This window comes from Lissotriton helveticus, chromosome 6 (genome assembly GCF_964261635.1).
Source record: "Lissotriton helveticus chromosome 6, aLisHel1.1, whole genome shotgun sequence".
NCBI classification, from domain to species: Eukaryota; Metazoa; Chordata; class Amphibia; order Caudata; family Salamandridae; genus Lissotriton; species Lissotriton helveticus.
Window position 1 is genome coordinate 2,119,044,426 of NC_136067.1, and position 22,449 is coordinate 2,119,066,874.

Genomic DNA, 22,449 nt, shown 5'->3' on the forward strand with positions numbered 1-22,449 from the left:
TGCCGCAGAGGAGCCAGTGACTAGTTGCCTATTTGCCTCTTGCGCCCAATTCATTTGCGCCAGATCCATAACAAAGTGTATGCCGATGAAAGAGTACAGCGGCAGGGGAGATGGAGTGAGAAAGAGTTGACCAAACAGCAACAGGAGGGGTGATCCGACCTCACAGTTGATCACTCACGTCTGATGAAGGAGTGCATTTGCGATGGCTCTATGTATTATTCGGGGCGTGTCCTAGAAAAGAAACAACAAATACTATAGGGCACATGCATCATTGCTTTTAAAGGTCGCAAAGGGGCAGATTCGCGACTGCAATTTTTGCATTTGAGATGCATCATGCACAAAAGTGCAGTTTTCAAAGTTCTGTGTTGCACACACACTTGCCCTTGGGGCATGTGTGTGTGCAACATGTTTTTAATTGCACTTTCAAGGGTGCATCAGGGTGTGCTTTTTGTTCCCTTGCGACCTTTGAAATTGCTTGCGCAATTTGCGAGTACCTTTTTGGTACTCACAAATTGCGTATGCAATCCTTTAGGCCCATAGGAATCAGTGAGTAGCCATTCCTTATTTATGATTCACAATTTGCGAGTCGCAAATAAGGAATGTGTAGGAATCCATTTTTTTGCGATTCCTACATGCATAGCATTTTGCGATTCCCAAATAGCCCTGTGCCGACTGTAGCCTCAGTAAGATTATGTTGTTTCTCCCATATGTGTCCTGAGCTGGAAACTGAGACGGAATCCGATCTTTGATCTGGCTTGCTCGACTATTTGCTAAAACCAGAATATAAAAGTGATTGAACCTATGCTAGAAATCCTTTGGGGTCTCTCTCCCAACTCCAAAGAATACCACATTACCACACAGGAACCTGCAACACCCTGCAGAGCCCCGCTGATACGTCTTTGTATGATACACATTTCTGTGACGAGACAACAAACTTTACGTGTTCGAGTCTTTTTGCCACAGTGAAGCTCCAGACCCTGTAGTTTGCCTCAACCCAGACCTAAACTGTGGGTCAGATGTAGAGTTTGGTGGACAGGGTACTCTGTTGCAAATCTGAGGCCGTTCCCCGTCCAGCAAAGGCTGGGTCTGCTCGACTCACGTAGAGATGAGAGGACACCAAGCTTTGCGTCTACCGACCGCGTTGGCTCTGTCGATGCAAAGCATCCTCCAGCGGCCCGAAGGAGTAGGGTCCATTGAAGGAAGGGCATTTCCTCATCCCCCTATGTAGGGTGGACAGTGTGATGTCCTTGTGTTTCTATCCATCGATGCCAGGATAAACTAGGGTTGGTAGTCATTTATTTTTGGAACGCAAACTCCCAACACAAAATGTTACGGTGGACTGCCTCAAATCAAAGGACAGCTGTCCACCAAACACTTTGTACCTCTAACAAAACCATCATGGCTGGGGTTCACCTGACTGTACAGCAATGACGGCTAGGCTAGAGGACATCTCTAAATTTGATGGACGATAGTCCACAAGGGTGTGGAGGTAATGTCCTTCGCTGACAAAGGCTAACTCAGACCCTCTGTTTCCTGACCATCACAGTAACACTGCATCAAAAGGTTCATTACCAAAGTCTCAAGTTCTATTAAGCTCTCCTCTGCAAAGTGCTACATTGGCCTGTAATGTCTTGCGGTGCTATTTCACGATTTTGCAAAGGATACGTATATGAAGGGATGTGTGGATCGCTGTTGCTAATCGTCACTGCTTCTTTTCCTGGCACTCTTCAAGATTCAAAGTCAAGCTCCAAATGTGCTTTTCCAAACTCTGCTCATCAGCAAGATGAATCAATCACATCTAGTCTCACTGTTGTAACGATGGCCTGGTCACACCTGTGCTCTGAATGACTCTGGATGGGGCCTTTTACAGAGTAGCCCCAACACAGATACCCGCTGAGCTTTCGAGAGAGGCTGAGCTTTTGCCAAAAGCCTCTGAGGTCTGCAGATGTGACTAACAATGGGGTAGTCAACGCAGAAACTGTAACTGAATCTTTAGGTCAATTAGGGTTGTAAGATCTGTTGGGTGTCACGTGACTTGCGTCATCCTTACTTCGGCTTACACATCCCCACTTTATCTTCTCTGAAGGTGATGGTTTATGTCATGTGGTTCTTCTGGGCTGTTGAGTTAGAGATTGAATCAACACCAGCATCTTTATACACAGAGTCCAAAACATTCTTAAGCAAAGCAAAGTGTGTCCATTCCCCCACATGCACAGTTTCACGCTGGTATCATGTAGTTTGCGCCCTCGAGTGATCACTGTCCTCCCTTGTTACCCCGTTGAGGCCTTACCGGCTGTCTGACCACCTACCTACCACAGACTATTCACCCACCCTGTGAAATAAACAAAAGATTTGGGGGCAAATCATCAAGGAACAGCGTTAAAATTATCGCCGCTTTAGCGACAGGAAAAGCGATAATGGGCTTGATAATATGCCGTGGAGAATTCCAGTAGAAGCCCATGTTAACACCAGAATATGGGCTTCTATTGGAATTCTCAAGGGCATATTAACAAGCCCATTATCGCTGCTTTAGCTGCAGTTTCCTGCCACTAAAGAGGCGATAATTTTAACACCGTACCTTGATAATATGCCCCAAGGTGCAGCACTCTAGGGGTACACAGGGCTATATTAACAACAAACTGCAATAAGTATCGCAAACCGTGCTTAGCGCAAAATTTTTCATCGCCAGCTATCGCTGGAATATATTGCCACGCTAACGCTGTATTAGAAACAATTAGCGCTACGGCGATATATATTCCAGCGATAGCTGGAGGGAAGGGCTAACATCGCTACAAAACCAACGATGTTGCATGGGGAAGGGGCAAACCTTGCTGATACGACCCTGTGGTAGTATCAGCATAATCCACCCCCTATGTTGGGTATGGTTAATTCAGGAAAATAGCAGGTGTTAAAAAACCAGCGATGACCCCGGTTAGCATGACTTTTCACGTCGCTAACCGGGGCCAAGGCCTCCTTGCTAATAGGCCTGTTAGCGGCTGTTTACCAGGTCTGTTGGTCAGGAACAACTACTTTGCATGTCATTAGCCATGAATTTCGCTGACATGCAAAGCGGCACCCAAACCGGCCGCTATCCCCAGGAAGCTGTCGCTAATGCCTGTTAGTGACAGCTTGCTAATAGGGCGATAAAAAATCCGCCGCTTTAGCGGCAACAGGTGCCACTAAAGCTGCGATAAGGCCCTTGGTAATATGCCCCACAGTCCCTTTGGAAATTGTTTTCATTACCCCTTTGCCCTGAAGCAGATTGTCTGCAAGTCAGGAAAGCACTGCGAAGACGTCTTCAGACCGCCCATTGTACTATGTAGAAGATGGCAGCCAACTGTAGACGAGTTGTTTTGCTATCCGATGCGCGGTTCTAAATCACTCACCTGTACAAAGTCCTTTCAAATAACCTATGGGCAGCTTTAACGCTATGTAGAACAATACAGAAAGAAAATAAGCCATGGAATTTACCATCTACTGAAAGATGATTCAAAGTATTACAGTGAAGTTTGACACCGTCCAACAAAACTTAAAGGACGAAAAATAAACAACAGAACTGTTACGGTGGTCCGCTTCAAGTAGACACAACGAAGAAGCAAGTTTCCACCAGTTATACTGGTTGTATCTTTACACCAACCAATAGGGGCAGTTCACCCACCAGTAACAGTCACAACGGGAAACAACCTTTACAACACAACCTTTACAACTCCCTACCATTACAACAAAACTTTTACAACGCAATATCCATTACATCGTATGCGATTAAAACCCAACCATTACAACGCATGACACTACAACGCACACCACTACAACGCATGTCATTACAACGCATACCATTACAACACATAACATTACAACGCATAGTATCCTTACACTATCCAACACTTACCCTACTGTTGCACCCCCTGGAGTTAGAATAGTAATTTGTACCCCTACACTATCCAACACTTACCCCACTGTTGCACCCCCCTGGAGTCAGAATAGTAATTTTTACCCCTACACTATCCAATACTTATCCGACAGTTGCACCCCCCTGGAGTTAGAATAGTAATTTTTACCCCTACACTATCCAATACTTTCCATACATGCAATGTAATGTTATGCGTTGTAATGGTATGCGTTGTAAAGGTAGTATGAGTTGTAATGGAATGCGTTGTAAAGGTAGTTTTTAAAAATGTGTTGTAATGGCATGCATTGTAATGGAATGCGTTGTAATGGATGTTGTGTTGTAAAAAATGCGTTGTAAAGGTATGTGTTGTAAAAGTATGCGTTGTAACATCATACATCCGTCACAACTGGCTCCCACTGGAATCCTATGCCCCTTACATTCCAGCATCATACATTCGCTTCGAGAAGGTTGGACGTCACTCCAACCTGGCAGGCCAAGAAGATCATAACAAGAACGCTATCTAAAAATGGCCATCTTAATCGAACAAATCCCCAAAATAAAGAATTAAACACAGAATGCCCTTACAGGAGGCTCTGTAACCTGCAGTCGGGGTGTTTCAGTCCTTCACACAGCTGTCTCAATCCGGAATCCCCCAAGGAGTTATAGCTGAGGTCCAGCTCGAGAAGGGATGGGCTTGTGAAGAAGACCTGGCCAAGATCGTCGAAGCACGCGCTTGTCAGGGAGCAGCGGCTTAAACTACAGAGACAGGAAAAAGACATCAGCATTTGTCATCCCTGTAGACGTTCACAGCTCGGGAAACGTCACTTTTCCCACAAATTGTAAATTGTATTTAGATAGCATTTAGTATCCCTGATGAGGCGTTGAAGCGCTTTGCAGCGAGTAGCCTGTATTGTATTGTATTGTATATAACATTTATGGAGCGCAACAAACACCCCACGGTGCTAAAAAAGATACGTGAAACACAGACCAGCAGGAGCAAGAAGGATGACTAAAGATTAAATGCAACATAAGATGAGCATTACTGCAGCCAGACAGAGTTAGTTTCAAGGGAACAACCAGTTTTAATCTTTTTCCTGAACAGAGGCAAAGTACTACATTGCCTAATTTCGAGCGGACGCTCATTCCAGAGTTTCGCAGCAGCGAAACTAAAGGATCTTCCTCCCAGCCTGGTATCCGGCACCCACGGATTAGAGCTAAATAGCTAGTAGATTACTAACACGCCCTTCCTTTTTTCCTTGTGAATTAGTTGTGGTAAATTTGTTACGTTGGTGCTCTGAAGTTCTCTTGCGTTTAGTAGTGTTTTTAATAGGGATTGAATAGCGGAAGTGGATTCGGAAGCGGAAGCTGCGTGCTGGTACTGGGAGGAGCGAACATGAGCAGCTGTTAGTTGGGAAAACTGGATAAGAAGGAGGGGGTTTGATGAGGCTGTTTGGGGGCTCAGAGTTCTCAGAAAGGTTAATCTGGAACTCGTTTCCGCCTCAGCTCCGGACCACCGCCTCCTCCCAGGCCTTCAAAAGGGACCTCAAAGTTCTCCTCCTCCATAGACACCTCCAAAAGTAATTCACGTCCTCTTGCTATTCGGAGGAAGACTTCCCACTACTGATATTTTCTACTTTCCATGACTATGGGAGTGCCTTCTCAGTGTTTTCCTGTGGTGGGAGTGTCTGCCTTTTTGCAGTATTCTCCATGTACTTGTGTTCGGTGCCCTTTTGTAACATGCACACAACACTTTGCCCTTGTAACACACGGTTGCTACCTCTCACATGTTTTTACCTTTGATACTTGCACAAGGGCCACCTTGCCTACGTAACACCTGTTCTTGTGCCTAGCACGTATTGCAGTATTATACCTCAAATTATACTCTGTTTTCTCTTTTAACTGCACACTTGTCACTTTTCCTCTTGTGCACTTTTGACTACCTCATGTATTTTTTGTTGTTCACAATTTTTACTACCTCAAGTATTTTGTTTGCTCACAATTGTCACTATTACCTTTACTACCTCATGTATTTTTGGTTGCTCACAATTTTTACTACCTCATGTTTTTTGTTTGCTCACAATTGTCACTATTACCTTATGTAAGTAACGTATGTTTTAGTAATCTGCTCTTCTGTAATGTTTCTCATTATGTTTCATTTCTGTTCCTAATGTGAAGCGCTCTGACACCTTCGGGTAAAGTCCGCGCTATATAAAAATGCATAAATAAAATAAATAAATAAATAAAGGAAGAGGATGGAATGGAGGCTGAAGGGAATTGAATGTTTGTATTTTATTATTTGTTTTTTCAACAAATAAGATCAAGGATACGATTTCCCCCTATAGTCATGTTCCTGCCCAGAGATGAAAGCATAGTTCCATGTACAGGAAAACGTGTATAAAGACTGCCTCATCTCCATATCTTGAGAAGCCATGCACTGTCTATACATAAAGATATATATGTAGTGAAAATGTGTTTTTTTACACCAAAATGTATTAGTGTATTCTTACAGGTACCTTTTCTTTATTATGATTTCCATACTGTGACATATACATATTTCCACAGAAAGAACCATAAAGTAATTTACGCGCAGTCATCCACTTATATGTTATGCAAATATGATGTATTTATTACGTACAATAACAGGCAGTGCGAAATAAATATATTTATTGTTTTCTATACATTATTTTAAGAAAAAAACTTTGAAGTGAAATCATTTTTTTCCTTTTTTGTTATAATGAAATGAAATGCATGTATATGGATATTGGCACACAGCTAGATCTAAATATCTATATATGCGGCTCAATCTTTGGACACCCCAGGAGCCTGATATAACAAGCGGCTTTCCTGTCGCTTGGGCCGCACCACCCCAGAAATTAAAATGGGGGGACACGGGACTCTGAGAGAAGTGGGGTCCTGGATGTGTAACGTACGCGATGGATTGAGGGGAGTTGCCGCATTCGAGACTCATGTGAGAGCTTTTATTGAGTAGACAATTTGGGTGCATACATAAAGGACTGAATAAAGGACTCAGTTTCCCAAAATGCAACGTGTTAAGTCATATGACCTGCCCATCTAGGGCGCATGATATCACTTTAATGGGGTCATTGAGTCACTATCATGCACTCTTTCTGACGGCCGCTGAGGAAGCTAATTGCGAAACGCACCAGGCCATTCAGATGCTTTTAAAGGATCGAATCAATGGAACTCCTCATAGCAGATGAAATGCTTTGGGGAAGGCACACGCACATCGAGTGCAGCTGTATCTTTGGACACCTCAGGAGCGTGATGTAACAAGCGGCCATCCTGTCACTGGGGCCACACCACCCTGGAAAAGAAAATGGGGTGCCACAGGACTCTGAGAGAAGTGGGGTCCTGGATGTGGAACGTACGCTATGGATTGAGGGGAGTTGCTGCATTCGAGGCTCATGTGAGAGCTTTTATTGAGCAGAAAATTTGGGTGCATACATACAGGACTGAATAAAGGACTCAGTTTCCCAAAATGTAACGTGTTAAGTCATATAACCAGGCCATCTAGGGCGCATGATATCGCTTTAATGGGGTCAATGAGTTAATATCATGCACTCTTTCTGACAGCCGCTGAGGAAACGCGTCTGGCTAATCAGATGCTTTTAAAGGATCGAATCAACGGAACCCCCCCATACCAGATAAAATGCTTTGGGGAAGGCACACGCATGTCGAGTGAGGCTCAATCATTGGACACCCCAGGAGCGTGATATATATATAAATATATAAATATATATTCACTGAAAAAAACATTGGTTTCAGGTGTGTTATAGTTAACTAGATATTGCACTCGTACAAAACCATTGAAATTCCCTCGTAATAGTTAGTTCAGCTAACTATAACTCGCCCGCCCGCAATGCACTGCTGATGACATCACATATTACATCACTCATGACATGGTCAGTGACATCACTCATGACATCACTGATGACACCTCAAATTACATCACTGATGACATCATCCAGTGAATTTGTGTTTTTCTGAAAAGTAAATATGTTTTATATATGTATATCTCTTGTTCAATGGAAAAATAAATGGGCATATAAGTGTCTAAATGGATGTTTTTGTTTGTAAAATTGACTGTATAACTGACTGATTAAGTGTATCTTAGTGAATACATGGGTTAGCAAGTAATGTTTAAATATGTACATATCTGTATCAGTCTCCCACTTTGTGTATAAGTGGCTACCGGGGTTGGTAAGTAGCTATATGAGTCTCTATATGAGTTATTAGTTGTTTTTTTCTAGAACAGCACTTCTTACAATCCCTTTCCCGCCATCTGGAAGCTAACCATCTTCTTGAGTTTAATCAGGCTGGGTTCAGAGCTCATCACAGCAAGGAATTGGTTATGCTTTCTGTTCTGGATGATTTGAGACTCAGGGCAGACAGAAAAATGCTGTGTGCTCTGTTATTACTGGACCTATCCGCGGCATATGACACGTTAATTATGGCCAGTTACTGTCGCGGATCGCGGATCTAGGATTTCAGGGCACAACTCTTGCCTGGCTGACCTCCTTCCTTAGGGACCGCTCCCAGCGAGTCCAACTAGCGGATTTGGTGTCCCATCCAGCCACTCTGGCATGTGGAGTGCCTCAGGGTTCAGCATTATCACCTCTGCTTTTCAATGCTTATTTGCAGCCCTTGATTGCAGCACTGAACCAGATGGAGTACAGGGTTTACAACTATGCTGACGATACTCAAATTCTTATCCAGATTGACCATTCACCTACGGCGCACTTAAGAATGCAGGATATTCTGAAATTTACCATCAAGTGGATGTTGGTCAACTCGTTAAAAATAAACCCAGACAAAACGGAGGTTTTGGCGGTTACCCCTGGAATGATCTGTTTTGGCCTTCAGAACTTGGGCCTTTTCCCCGAACCAGTCGTGGCTGCAAAAAGTCTTGGCATCAAAATTGATGCCTTGCTATCTTTGACACAACAGGTGTCGGCTGTGGTAGGAACTAGTGTTTGTCTAATGCGACAGCTGTGAAAACTGTACCCGCTGTTGTCCTTTGCTACACTTAGACTGGCGGTTTCAGTGTTGATTCTGTCGCGTCTGGATTACGGCAACTCTCTGTACTATGGTCTACCAAAAAAACTATTGGCCAGGCTCCAGGTTGTCATGAACGACGCGGCAAGATTAATTAAAAAAAAAACCTAGATGTACACATGCCACGCTCCTACTTCGGGATCTACATTGGCTACCGATTACACAGAGAATTAAATTTAAAAGCCTCTGCTCTGAGCATAAAGCCATTTACGGCTTAGCCTCCAGTTACATCAAGGACTGATTGGCCAACCACACTTCCAGAAGGATGCTTAGGTCAGCAGATGTATGTCACTTGGTTTGCCCTTGGTTTAATCTCTCGTCCATGAGTGGAAGAGCTTTCTCTACCACAATTCCTCAGGCATGGAACAGCCTCCCGGAAAATCTACGCAAGGAAACAAATCTCCTTCCATTTAGAAAGAAGTTAAAAACTGTGCTTTTCTTAGAGACATGGGGGACTCTCTGAGCATGCCACTTATTGTTTCATCTGGTGTAGGGCTTCCTCTGACTGCGCTTAGAGACCTCTGGGTGGTAATGCGCTCTATAAATTCACAATAACATAACATTACATAACTGACCATATCATGAGTGAGTGACGTAATATGAGACGTCATCAGCAGTGCATTGCAGGTGCGCGAGTTATAGTTAGCTGAACTAACTATAACGGGGGAATTTCAATGGTATTGTACGAGTGAAATCGCCAGCTAACTATTAAGCCTCTGAATCTAATGTTTTTTTCAGTGAATTTCATAGGTTTTTTAAATCCTAATTTCTAACTATGCCTACAGAGATAGGACATGTGAAGAAAGAAGAAAAACGCACAGAAAGAAAAAAAGAAATGCAGAAAGAAGCAACATAATTCCTCAAAGACAAAGAAAATTGCCGGAAGAGTAGAAAGAAGCCTTGTTGCAAAATCATCCTGTACCCTCAACTTTTTCAGACGGATACTGGTGGTAACTGAGTCTGCCTAACCAGTCCTAGGGCCAGTGTTATGGTAAAAGACACTTAGAATACAGTGAAAACACCTATATACACTAGGCAACACTATGCGTTGGGGTCTCACTGTGATTAGCATGACCTCCTCTGTAAGCCCCGATTATATAATAGGGGAGGGGGATTAAAACTACCTCTTAAAATGTGCCACAGGGCGTGTTTGTGCACGTTACCTCAAGCCCCATCCCCTCCCTTCACCACTGTGTAAACACGTCCTGTGGCCGTTTTAAGTTGGGAGATTAAGTTCATTTGAATACTGAGGGTCCCTGGGGTCCAATTAGCCCACTAGGTACCTCCAGTAAGTGCCACAGAGCAGCGTTGCAGAGAGGTGGTCCCCCGGGGCATGGCCTTTTTTTTACTTTTAGGAGGGGGGCTGCTTTGGCCCGGGGACCCCATCCCATGGAGCCGGCCTTTTTTTCTCCTATTTTTAATTCTTTTTTATTTCTAATAGTCCCGGGGACCCCATCCCCCGGGGCTGGCCCTCTCTGTTGGGGACCGTGGGAGGGTTCCCAATCCCCTCACGGTCCCGCCGGCGCCCCGCGTCCTGCAGGAGCCGGCATTGCTTTTCCACATGGGGAGCTGCAAAGATGCAGCTCCCCATGTGGAAAAGCAATCGTCTTTGGTATTTGGAAGAGAGAGCAGGTTTTCTGATCTCTCTTCCAAATACCAAAGGAGTTTGCTATGGCAGGGTGGGAGCCGTAAGGCTCCTGCCCTGCAATAGCAAACTACAGTGTCCTGGGGGTGGGCACCCCGGGACACTGCAGGAGCCGGCCCTGGCGGTCCCCTGGGCCATTGAGGGCTCCAAGAGGGGGCCGCGTGGCCCCCTTCCCTCCATGTACAAAGCCCTATAATACTTAGTCCCCGTGGCGGTGGGGATCCCCAGGGCGTGTGGGGGGTTTAAGCCCCCCACACTGGATTACTACATTTATAATTGAAGCCCAGGGAGGGGGCGGTCCCTGGGGCTGGGGAGGCTCTGAGCCCCACCAAATATTTTTTCAAAGCCCCAGGGGGTGGCGGTTCCCAGGGCTTGGGAGAACCCCTCACCCATTATTTTATCGAAGCCCCGGGGGTGGTGGTCCCTGGGGCAGGTGGGGCTGTAAGCCCCCCCATAATTTTATATATATGTATATCTATATATATTCTGAGATTCCAGCCAAAGTTGAAGTCTCCCAATTTCAAAAACGTTGGCCACGAACCCAAAATTTGTGATCAGTTTTCTTTATTTCTTGATGTCTAGACCCGTTTCAGCTCACACGTGAGGTTCTGCGATTTCAGATTTTGTCCAGTATCTAGCCGCCATTTTGTGTCCTGTCGCCATTTTGTGTTGCCCTCACTCAGGCAGCACAGCGAACGATGTGCTTTTGATTTTCCAGCTGCTACGTGTCCTTTCAGTTAAAAAGTAACTCCATTGTCCTTGTTCATGAAACCCGATGTCAGGGTTTGGCCGAGTTCGCTAGTCCATGTCTGGTTCGATTGATCCCTGTCTCGGCCGACTATTTACCCTCTCCTATTCTTCCCTTATACTATCTTATCCGATTGGCCTTCGCTATTCTCTCCTTGTATGCTCCTATTACCCAACTATCCTTTGAGACACACGAGCATGTCCTGCCACCTGCGAGAGGAGATTGTGAACACCATCACTGATTAATTTGTCGGGAGGGGGAGCACACTGGGTCCAAGAAAGGGGCGTATTTTGAGACACCTGATAGCTTGTTTTCCAACTTTTTTCATTGGTTTGTTTTGTATGTGTAGGGAGTGGGATATTGTAAATGTGTTTACTATAAAAGATTGTACGCCACGGATTGAAGTGGCAGTCTCCTTAGAACCCACCCTGCGTGTAACTTATAGGAAAACTGTGCTTAGCTGCAGCTAATAAACCTGGCTTCCACGCTCAACGGAGTGTCTCGTGTCTCTGTTAGTTACAAGGCAGGTGAAGCCGGTGATTTAGGTGTGCCCTGCGCCACCTGGCCCATAAGGCCTGGTTCTCCACACGAGCCTTGTTCACTTGACATATATATCTCCTGCTGGTTCCCTATCACTTCCACCTCTCGGGCTGGTGCACGGAAAAGGTAGCAAGGAGAATCGAACACAAAGAAAACGCAGGCACTCCAAGGATTTTTTCACTGCTAAGTATATTGCAACAGCTGATACGTTTCGACCTTAGAATCTTTGTCAAAGCCTCGTTACACAGTGAATGGTGGCAAATTCCCTCAGAAATAGTGAAAGATGGTTTGCGTCATATAGACATAGTAAAAAGACTATATCATGACTTTTTCATATTCAACTGTCTTTTCAAGCTTAATTGATGAAAACTACAATTTATATTTCTCAATTCAATATGCAATTTTGACATTAATTTATATTAATTCATGCAATGTGAAAATATCGGCATTGGAGGATGTGTCCAAAAATTTGTTGTAAATGTTTAATATTGAAAATAGGCATGACATGTATGATATTAAAGATCAAATGCAGTGGGGCGCGGCCAGGCGCCAGCAAAGATGGCCGCTTGACTCGGGAGCTCCGCCAGAGTCGAGCCCTAACCCCTACCAATCCGGCCAAAATCCGGCATGTTTTACACTCTTCTGCTTGACACAGCCCAGTAGTACATAGGGGCATCAGCGGCTTAGATCCCAGGGTTTTTACTCGACCTTAACGCCATGTGGAGGTGGCGGCCTACTGCGACCCGACTGCGCCTGGTGAGGGTGAGCCCAACATCCGGCCCGAGATCTACGCAAGGCCCCGTCTTGCTGGCCTGAGCGGCGGATGGGGAGCAAGCACAGGAATCGGCATCGGGGCTCTCGCTGACCCCATGTGGCAGAGAGGCGGGGCCAACAGCATCGCACAGCTCCCGTGGGGCTGCATTCAAAACGGAGGCTGTGCTGACGGCGCTGGGGAACAGCAACGGGCCCTTCAAGGAATCCAGCCTTTCATTTGCTTGGCGCCCGCGGCGGTGCCATACAGACCCCAGCGGCCTGGCAGCTCCGCCGCATGAAGTGAGATAGTGGGTGTGGGATGCGGCTGAGCGGGCCTGCGGCACCATCCACCGGCCTGGGGGGGGCTCCGGCGGGACACCGAGGATGCTGGGGTGATACCAGCTCCCACACGGGAGGTGCCATGAGTGATTCTGTGTGGGCGCCCTGAGAACTTCAACTGACCATTAACAGGAGTCCATGGAGACACGTGTGCCCTACTGCTGTCAAGTGCTTTGGGCCTACCTAACGAAAAGTGGCGAGTGTGGTGACACTACGGGACCCTAACACAGTTGTGGAGGTGGTCTGGGCAAGTGCGGCCCAGAGCCTATAGGGGAGCCAGGAGGCTACCGCGTAAGTAAGCGGTGCACCACGCATGGGATGTAGAGACAGCCTAGTAGTGGCCATCTGGAGCACGCACCACGCACTGGAGCAGGCCGAAGAGAACTGAGCAGAGTGACGCCTGCTAAGCGGTGGGACGGCAGAGTCACGGCCACCAGTGAGGGTGAGAGGCCGTGGGAGCGGGCCCTGGGCTCAACCGATGTCGGCTTGGTGGCACTACAGTGGGGCTGGAGAGCGACATCTGCAAGTTGCTAGTGGGGAGAGCGGGCTGCCATCATGAGACCGAAAGTCACAACCGCCACACAGAATAACAAACTGGACAAGTATGCAGTCCCACTGGGGAACCCCCAAAATGGGGGCACATCAGGAGACCACGCCGCACCTAATGAACTGTCTCTGGCCTAGATCATGTCAGCAATACAGACACTGGGTAACAGCCTGGAGACCAAAATTGATAAAATGTCTATCGAGGTCAAACTTATCTGCACAGACCTAGGCAAAACATCAGAAAAGGCCAAGGCCAATGAGACTGACATAAAGGAACTCCAGGCCTCCGAAGAAACTTAAGCAACGAGTAAACAAACTAGTGCACCAGCACCGCCAGGTGGCCCTGAAGCTGGAGGATCTAGAAGGGAGGACCTGCCGGAACAACATTTGTGTGGTGGGCGTTCCGGAGGATTCGGAGGATCCTAGTGTGAACCTTTTTTTGGAAGTCCTCACCCTCAACCATCTGAAGCCTAAACGCCTCTCTAACATTTTCACCATTGAACGTGCACATAGTGTGCCAATTCCTAAGCCCAAACCAGGAGCGCCACCCAGGATAATCATAGCGAAAATCCTGAAATATAAGGATATGGACGCTATTCTCCAGGCAGCCCGGCAGATGGGTGACCTACAATATGAGAATGCCACAATCCGATTCTTTCCAGACTACACGCTCCAGGGGCAACGCGAAAGGCGATCCTTTGATGAGTGGATAAAGGCGGTGCTATGGAACTAAGGAATCAAATATATGATGTTTTTTCCCGCCAAACTCAAGGTTATTTTAGGAGGTAAAGCAATGTTCTTTACTGGGGGGCGTGGCTTGGACGCTGAGGAAGATGGCGGTCTAGACCGTCTCTCCTCCCGTCATGAGCTTTTCCATCGGGAATTGGAACGCTTTTTTGAGCCTGCAGCACAGATGTGACCGAGGATTCGAGCACCGGATCACTACCTGAATGCGGTGAGCTGTCCTACGTGGCCGTAGCTGCAGCAGAACGGGAGTTGTACCGAACGAGGCTCCGGACGTTCATGGCGGCAACGCAGGCAGGGGAGAGGAAACGAGGCACGGAGTAATCTCCAGCGTAGCAGTGAAATCTGCCATCACAAAGGGGATTGAAATATGTGGAAGCTGCAGTGCTCGGCAATGATTTGAATTGCAGGACGGGGACAATGATCGCGTGAGTAAAGTGCGATCGGCCATGTCGGGGCTTCCTTCACCTTAACCAAGATGGCGGCCGCCACTCGGTAATGCTTAAAGCTCGAGACGAAGTGACTTTACACGCTGCATTTTCCCCAAAGTAGCCTGAATAAAACGCCAGGCGAGCAATGCTGACAAATGTACTAACACCTGGGGAGGAAAATAGGCACACATTTCCAATCTGGCCATGGGGACTTAATGTTGCTGCGCTGAGTGCCTGGATTGATTGCATGACATCAGACCACATAAGCTCTCCAATGACACAGTGATCTCTCCACAGCGATTTCCAATCTGGTCATGGGGGCTTAATGTTGCTGCGCTGCGCTGAGCGCCTGGATTGCCTGACATCAGACCACAGTGAGCTCTCTAATGCAACAGTGTTCTCTCCAATGATAGTAAGTGCCTGGAGTGCATGAAATCAGACCACAGTGTTCTCTCTAATGACACAGCGATCTCTCCACAGTGATCTCTCCAATGACAGTGATCTCTTCACAGTGATCTCTCCAATGACACTACATGCACCACGTGCACACCCTGAATGAATGTATGTGACGCCCTATACCTCAGGTCCCACTTGATGAAGTGCTATATCTACGGGCGAACTGAGATCTGGCTGACCACTCTCTTCTATAGATCTGTGTTGTCTAATCTACCCCACGTGCTTGCCGAAGAGGGACTTTCAGGGCACCGTTCAAGGATCTAAGCAGTCACGATGGATACCAAAGACCAGGGTACCCTTAAAAGACTTAAATCGGACCACTCGTACCCGGGATCGCTGAATAAACCAAAGAAAGTCACTCCGGACACACTTGATATGATATTGAATAGGCTAGATGAAGTGAAGGACCTAGCCAAGGTCACTAAAGAGGAAGTGGTGGCAATCCGTCAAGATATCCGAGACACTAATGCGCATTTAACAGAAACGGAATCCAGGATTAGCCGCCTGGAAGACATAGAGGTTAAAACCTCGGCGGCTCTGAAACACCTACACATCTCTTCCGATCAGACTACTAGACGATTGGCTGAGTTGAAAGACAGGAATAGAAGAGGGAACCTACGCATTTTTGGGATTCCGGAGGGGTCCGAAGATTCAGAAGGGTCGTGTATTCGGTTCTTGGAATCATGGTTTGCTAAAGCCACGAACCTGACTTTTACCAACCCTCTTGAATTTGATAGAGCACATAGAGTGCCAGGAAGAATCACTAAGACGCAGAAAGGACCTAGGCCCATCGTCTGTAAGCCGTTGGCTATCAACATGTGGAGCAAATCCTTGCCTTTGTGCGGAAGCACAACATATCCTGTGGAGGGACATCAAGGTCTATATTTCTCAAGACTACAGTAAGGAGACTGTAGAAATCAGGAAGGCCTTCTTAGCCCTACGACCACAACTATCATTGAGGGGATATCAATTTGGTTTTGTGGGCCCGGCGAGGTACTGAGTGACAATACGTGGATCGCCTCACTACTTCACGGATCCTATGAAGCTCAAACGCATGCTTGAGGAATTGGAAGAACGCGATATGGAACGCGACATGGAAACCAACAACCCAGACAATCTGGCGGCCTCAGCTTCAGGATACAAATGACCATCTCTGGGAGTTGGTGCTTTCATCAGGCTATCTCTACTCTGATAGGTCCGCAGGCCTAGTAGGCTTGTCACTTGCAGGGTAAGGTTCCAGGCTCGCAGACGCCTTCATTTTTCTTCTCTTTTCTTTGCTTTTCCTTTCTCTTCTAATCTATCCCTTTTCTCTTGACTGGACAAGTTGTATCATTCACATGTTGTATCTGTATACCGACACTCAGATCATTCATGTTCTATCTCTGTGTGCCCAAGCGTCTGCTCATGGTTTCTGTCCGTTTTACCACACATTAGTCAAAGCAGGGTGCTCCTCACATAAGGTGCCACGTGGCACGTTACTTCTTGGGATTCATAATGCACTCATGATACATGCACTAGTATAAATGTCACATTCCACACTCTACACTCCGCCTGGAACGACCTCACTTGACCAACTGAAAATTTTGTCTATGAATGTTAAAGGTTTGAATCAACCCATAAAAAAACAGAAGATATTAAACTATGTGCGTAGGCAGAGAGGGGACATTGTTCTGTTGCAGGAGACCAAACTAGACGCTAAACAGTTCTATACTCTGCGCAATAAGTTTTATTCGGAGGTTGTGGGGTCAAATGCACTTGGTAAAAAGAATGGGGTTCTGATATTATTATCAAAAAGATCCAAGATAGAATTATTGTCTTCCTCATCAGACGAAAAGGGACGCTGGGTCACAGTAAAGCTTGCCAGAGACAACACGGAATTCTTTGTCACGAATATATACGCACCTAACACTAACGACCTAGACTTTTGGCAGAACTTAGTAAAACAGATTGCAACGATACCTGATACGGCAGTACATATACTAGGGGGTGATTTTAATCTTCCATTTGATCCTGCCCTAGACAGAGATTCGAAGTGTGTGTTTAAACCAAACAAATCACATAATGCTTTCATTAAATTGTGTCAACGTTTTAATTTGGTTGATACGTGGAGAATACAAAACCCTACTAACAGGGACTACACATTTTACTCTTCCCCTCATGATTCGTACTCCCGCATTGACTACATTCTCATTACACAAAATGGCGTTGCAAGGATAGAAGATACATCAATAGAACCGAGAGTACTGTCAGACCACTCATCTCTCTATCCATCAGCAACATCAAACCGTCCCCTAAACAAAACGTCATGGAGACTCAATGAGGAAATCTTAAACAAAGAACAAAATAAAGCTGACATTCAAACAGCCATTCAGTCATATTTGGAGATAAACAGGAGAGGGGACACTTCAGATCTTGTGCGCTGGGAGGCTTTGAAAAGTACCTTAAGGGGGGTGTGCATCAAAATCCGTTCAGCAATGAACAGAGATTGCAATGCAAAATTGGAAGCGTTAAAAGCAGAGCTAGCTAATCTGGAAAACAGACACCAAATGACAAGGGATCGGGAGACACTCAATACCATGACTAACAGAAAATACGAATATAACAAGCTGGTGAGCGAAAGGGCGGGAGTGTGGCTGGACAGAAGGTGAAGATTTAAGCTCTGTGAATCTAACAAGGCTGGTAAAAGCCTGGCTGCATACCTAAAATTCAAAGTGCAGAAAAATACTATTAATGTCATAAAGGACTCTGCGGGAGCAAGCCATTCGGACCCCCAAAAAATAACTGAGGTCTTTAAAGACTTTTATGAGGAACTGTATGATAAAAATGAATTGGTTGCTGAGGACAAAATTCAAGGGTATTTGCAGGAATGTGACCTGCCAAAGCTAGGGCCGGAAGAACAACACAGCCTTAATGAACCGATCTCGGCTACTGAGGTGGAAAAAGCAATCAGGGGGTTGAAATGTGGGAAAGCACCTGGCCCTGATGGCTTTACGGCTAAATTTTACAAAAGCTTTGCAACAGATTTAGTTAAACCTCTTCTGAACCTCTTCCACGAGTTCACGGAGTCAGGTAAAGTGAGGGGCACATTGGCAGAGGAGACTATCGCAGTCCTACCAAAAGATGGCAAAGACCCGTCGTTACCAAAAAATTATAGGCCGATTTCCCTGATTAATTTAGACTGTAAGTTACTAGCCATGATTTTAGCAGCCCGTTTACAAAAAGTCCTTCCTACCCTCGTATTAGCCCACGCCCTAGAAAAAGCAAAACTTCTGAATACTCCCACGGTAGCAGTCACACTAGACGCTGAAAAATCCTTCGACAAGGTAGATTGGACCTTCCTTGAGGCAGTTTTACACAAATTTAATCTAAGGAAGACATTCACTAAACTTGTAATGGCTCTGAATGCCGGCCCTACTGCTAAGGTTAGAGCGGGTGGCTCCTTCTCTTCTTCTTTCTGCTTTAAACAGGGAACAAGGAAGCTGTTCTTACTAGCTATAGAACCTTTTCTATATCATATCCAAAATAACGAGGCCATTGCGGGTGTTCCGTTTGATGACTGTACTGTAAAATTAACTGCATACGCCGATGATGTGCTGATTTTGACGGAGAAAGCTGATGAGGCTATCCCGGCCTTAATGGACACAATTGATGGGTTTTCTAGTGTTTCAGGGTACAAGCTGAATAAGGACAAAACAGAAGTCAAGTTACTAAACAACATCGGGGGTAAAGAGATACTTGGTTCATCTGGCCTCACCTGGCAGCCAAAAGCTTTTAAATATCTGGGCTTAGATTTTGAGAAAGACTTAATAACGACCCTGAAAGTGAATGAGGACTTAACGTTAAAAAAGATCTCTACGTTGTTAGATAGCTGGTCACCCAAATTTTTGTCCTGGTGGGGTAGGGCTGAGACTCTTAAAATGATGTGCACACCTCTGGTTAACTACCTGGCTTGCATGCTCCCAATGACTTTTTCGGACGAATTCATCAAAAAAGTGGACAGGTTGTTTGGAGAGTTCCTGTGGCGAGGGAAAAAAGCCAGGATATCACTGAAAAAGTTGCAACTGGCAAAAGAAAAGGGCGGCCTGGGCCTTCCCTCGTTCAGGAACTACCAGACGGCTTTCCTCTGTAAGCAGGGGGCTCTTTGGCTGGTTGACTCTACATCCTATACTCCAGTGTGGCTATCTATTGAGCGGTCATTAATGGCGCATGCACCCCTCTCGGCTCCCCTCAGCATGGACTTGACCCATGTACTCCACTCCAAATACATTCTACTAAATACCAGAAGGGCGCTCCTCAGGCTTGACCAGTCCCATAAAACTGATTCGGTAATTAAGAAATCTACCCTACTCTCGTTATGGCATAATCCTATGTTTCGGATAGAGGGGAAGACCCTTTATTGGGAGTTGTGGGCTACACGTGGTATCCATATGGTAAATGACCTTTATGAAAATGGTAGGCCTATACCCTTCTCGACACTGCAAGAGAAATTTAATTTGCCACCCATAGAATTCTATCAATTCTTGAAATTGAAAGCCGTTATCTCTAAACGTGCCCTCACTACAGACTTACCATGGCTGCTGACCGATCTCCGACTACTGTACCATACTGACCATTTTGTATCTAGAATATATAAATTGCTCCTCCCCCTGCCCAAGAAACTTCAATTCAATTCAATTCAATTCAATTGATTTATATAGCGCGCTACATACCCAGAGGGTCTCAAGGCGCTTGAAGAAGGGTGGGGAATTACATGTCGAAAATCCAGGTTTTAAGTTGCTTTCTGAATGCTAGGTGGTTCTGAGTGAGGCGAAGGTGAATGGGAAGTGAGTTCCAGGTTTTAGCCGCCAGGTAGGAGAAGGATCTTCCTCCCATGGTGGTTTTGTTGATGCGAGGTACAGCAGCAAGGGCTTGGTTGGAAGAGCGTAGCTGGCGGGAGGGGGTGTAGAAGGAAAGTCGTGTGTTGAGGCATTCGGGTCCAAGTTCGTAGAGTGCTTCATGTGCGTGGGTTAGGAGGCGGAATGTTATCCTCTTGTTGACGGGGAGCCAGTGGAGGTTTTTCAGGTGATCGGAAATGTGGTCTTTACGCGGGATGTCTAGTATGAGTCTGGCTGATGCGTTCTGGATGCGTTGGAGTTTTTTCTGAAGTTTTGCGGTGGTACCGGCGTATAGGGTGTTTCCGTAGTCCAGGCGGCTTGTAACCAGTGCGTGGGTGACTGTTTTCCTAGTTTCGGTGGGGATCCAGCGAAATGTTTTTTTGAGCATGCGAAGAATATTGAAGCAAGATGATGAAACGGCGTTGACTTGTCTGGTCATCGAGAGTGAGGAGTCCAGGATGACGCCCAGGTTCCGTGCGTGGTCCGTCGGGCTGGGTGCTTTTCCAAGGGCCTCTGGCCACCAAGAGTCGTCCCAGGCGGAGGGGGAGATACCTAAGATGAGGACTTCTGTTTTGTCTGAATTCAGTTTCAGACGGCTGTGCTTCATCCACTCGGCTACCTCTTTCATTCCTTCATGTAGGTTTGTTTTGGCAGTGTTAGGGTCTTTGGTGAGTGAGAGGATCAGTTGAGTGTCGTCAGCGTAGGAGATGATGTTGAGGTTGTGTTGGCGTGCGATGGCCGCGAGGGGGCTCATGTATACGTTGAAGAGGGTGGGGCTGAGTGAAGATCCTTGTGGCACGCCGCAAATGACTTCAGTGGCCACTGACTTGAATGGTGGGAGGCGGACTCTCTGAGTTCTGCCGGCAAGGAATGAGGTGATCCATTCCAGTGCTTTTCCTTGGATTCCGATGTTTCTGAGGCGTTGTAACAGGGTGCTATGACAAACTGTGTCGAAGACTGCGGAGATGTCGAGGAGGATGAGGGTGACTGTGTCTCCATTGTCCAATAAAGTTCGAATGTCGTCTGTTGCTGCGATGAGTGCGGTCTCAGTGCTGTGTTTGGCTCGGAAGCCGGACTGTGAGGAGTCGAGGGATTTGTTGGTTTTGAGGAAGGCGGCGAGCTGGTTGTTGACCGCTTTCTCGATGACTTTGGCCGGGAATGGAAGGAGCGAGATGGGGCAGTAGTTTTTGAGTTCGGTGGGGTCAGCTGTGTGTTTTTTCAGAAGGGCGCTGAGTTCGGCGTGTTTCCAGCTTTCCGGGAAGGTGGCGGAGTTGAGGGAGCAGTTGATGACGTCTCGGAGGTGTGGTGCTATGATGAAGTCTGCTTTGTTGAAGATGTGGTGAGGGCATGGGTCTGTTGGGGATCCTGAGTGGATGGAGTTCATCAGGCGGATGGTGTCCTCAGTGGAGATTGGGTTCCAGTCATTAAGGATGTTCAAGGGGGGTGAAGGTACGGCAGAAGGTTGGGTGGGTTGGTCTCCGGGTTGGTTGTCGAAGCTGTTGTGTATGTCTGCGATTTTGTCGTGGAAGAACGAAGCTAGGGAGTCGCAAAGGGTTTGCGAGGGAGTGATGTCGTTGGAGTTGGCGGTAGGGTTGGTAAACTCTTTGACGATGTTGAATAATTCCTTGCTGTTGTGGGCGTTGTTGCCTAGTCGGTCTTTGAATGCGGTTTTCTTGGCAGTCCGGATCAGTTGGTGGTGTATGCGGGTGGCGTTTTTGAAGGCGTCTCTTGTGCTGGTGTTTGGGTCTTTTTTCCAGGCCTTCTCGAGGGAGCGACAGAGTTTCTTGGATTTCTTGGATCATCGTTGAACCAGGGGGCGTTTTTGCTGCCTAGTTTCATTTGACGTTTTTTCAGAGGTGCTAGGTTGTCGGCGCTGTTGGTTAGCCATTGAGTGGGTAGGGGGGTTTTGAAGAAGCGATGAGGAGATCTGGTCGATGGTGATTTTGTTCCAGTTTCTTCGCAGAGTAGGTTGAGGATGGTTGTGGGTTGTGGTCTTTTTGTAGACAAAGTGAACGCAGCTGTGGTCCGTCCAATGGATAACTGTGGTGTGACTGAAGGAGATATGTTTACTGGAGGTGAAGATAGGGTCGAGTGTGTGACCTGCGTGGTGAGTGGGGGTATTAACAAGTTGTTTGAGTCCGAGGTTGGCGAGATTGTCCAGGAGGGTGGTGGTGTTGCTGTTGTTGCTCTTTTCCAGGTGGAAATTGAGGTCTCCCAATAGAATGTAGTCTTCGGAGGGGAGGGCGTGTGGGGTGATAAAGTCAGTGATGTCTTCACTGAATTGTGCACGGGGTCCTGGTGGCCTGTAGAGGAGGGTGCCTCTGAGTGTGGTCTTGGGGTCGGTGTGGATCTGGAAGTGAAGGTGTTCGGCGCTAGGGAGGTTGACGTCTGAGCTGGTTGAGATGCGG

General features: G+C 46.6%; 1 protein-coding gene across 3 annotated transcripts in view; it reads right to left on the minus strand.

The window, feature by feature from the left end:
- The window catches only part of LOC144764091 (NACHT, LRR and PYD domains-containing protein 3-like), a 337,958-nt gene that overhangs the window by 134,518 nt on the left and 180,991 nt on the right, over positions 1–22,449 (minus strand). For 2 of the 3 annotated variants that reach the window (XM_078650248.1, XM_078650249.1), the window contains exon 8: positions 4,475–4,645. The exons of the other annotated variant lie outside the window; for it this stretch is intronic. In XM_078650248.1, coding sequence (XP_078506374.1) covers positions 4,475–4,645 — 171 coding nt within the window. The remainder of the gene's footprint in view (positions 1–4,474; positions 4,646–22,449) is intronic. 3 annotated transcript variants of the gene reach the window in all.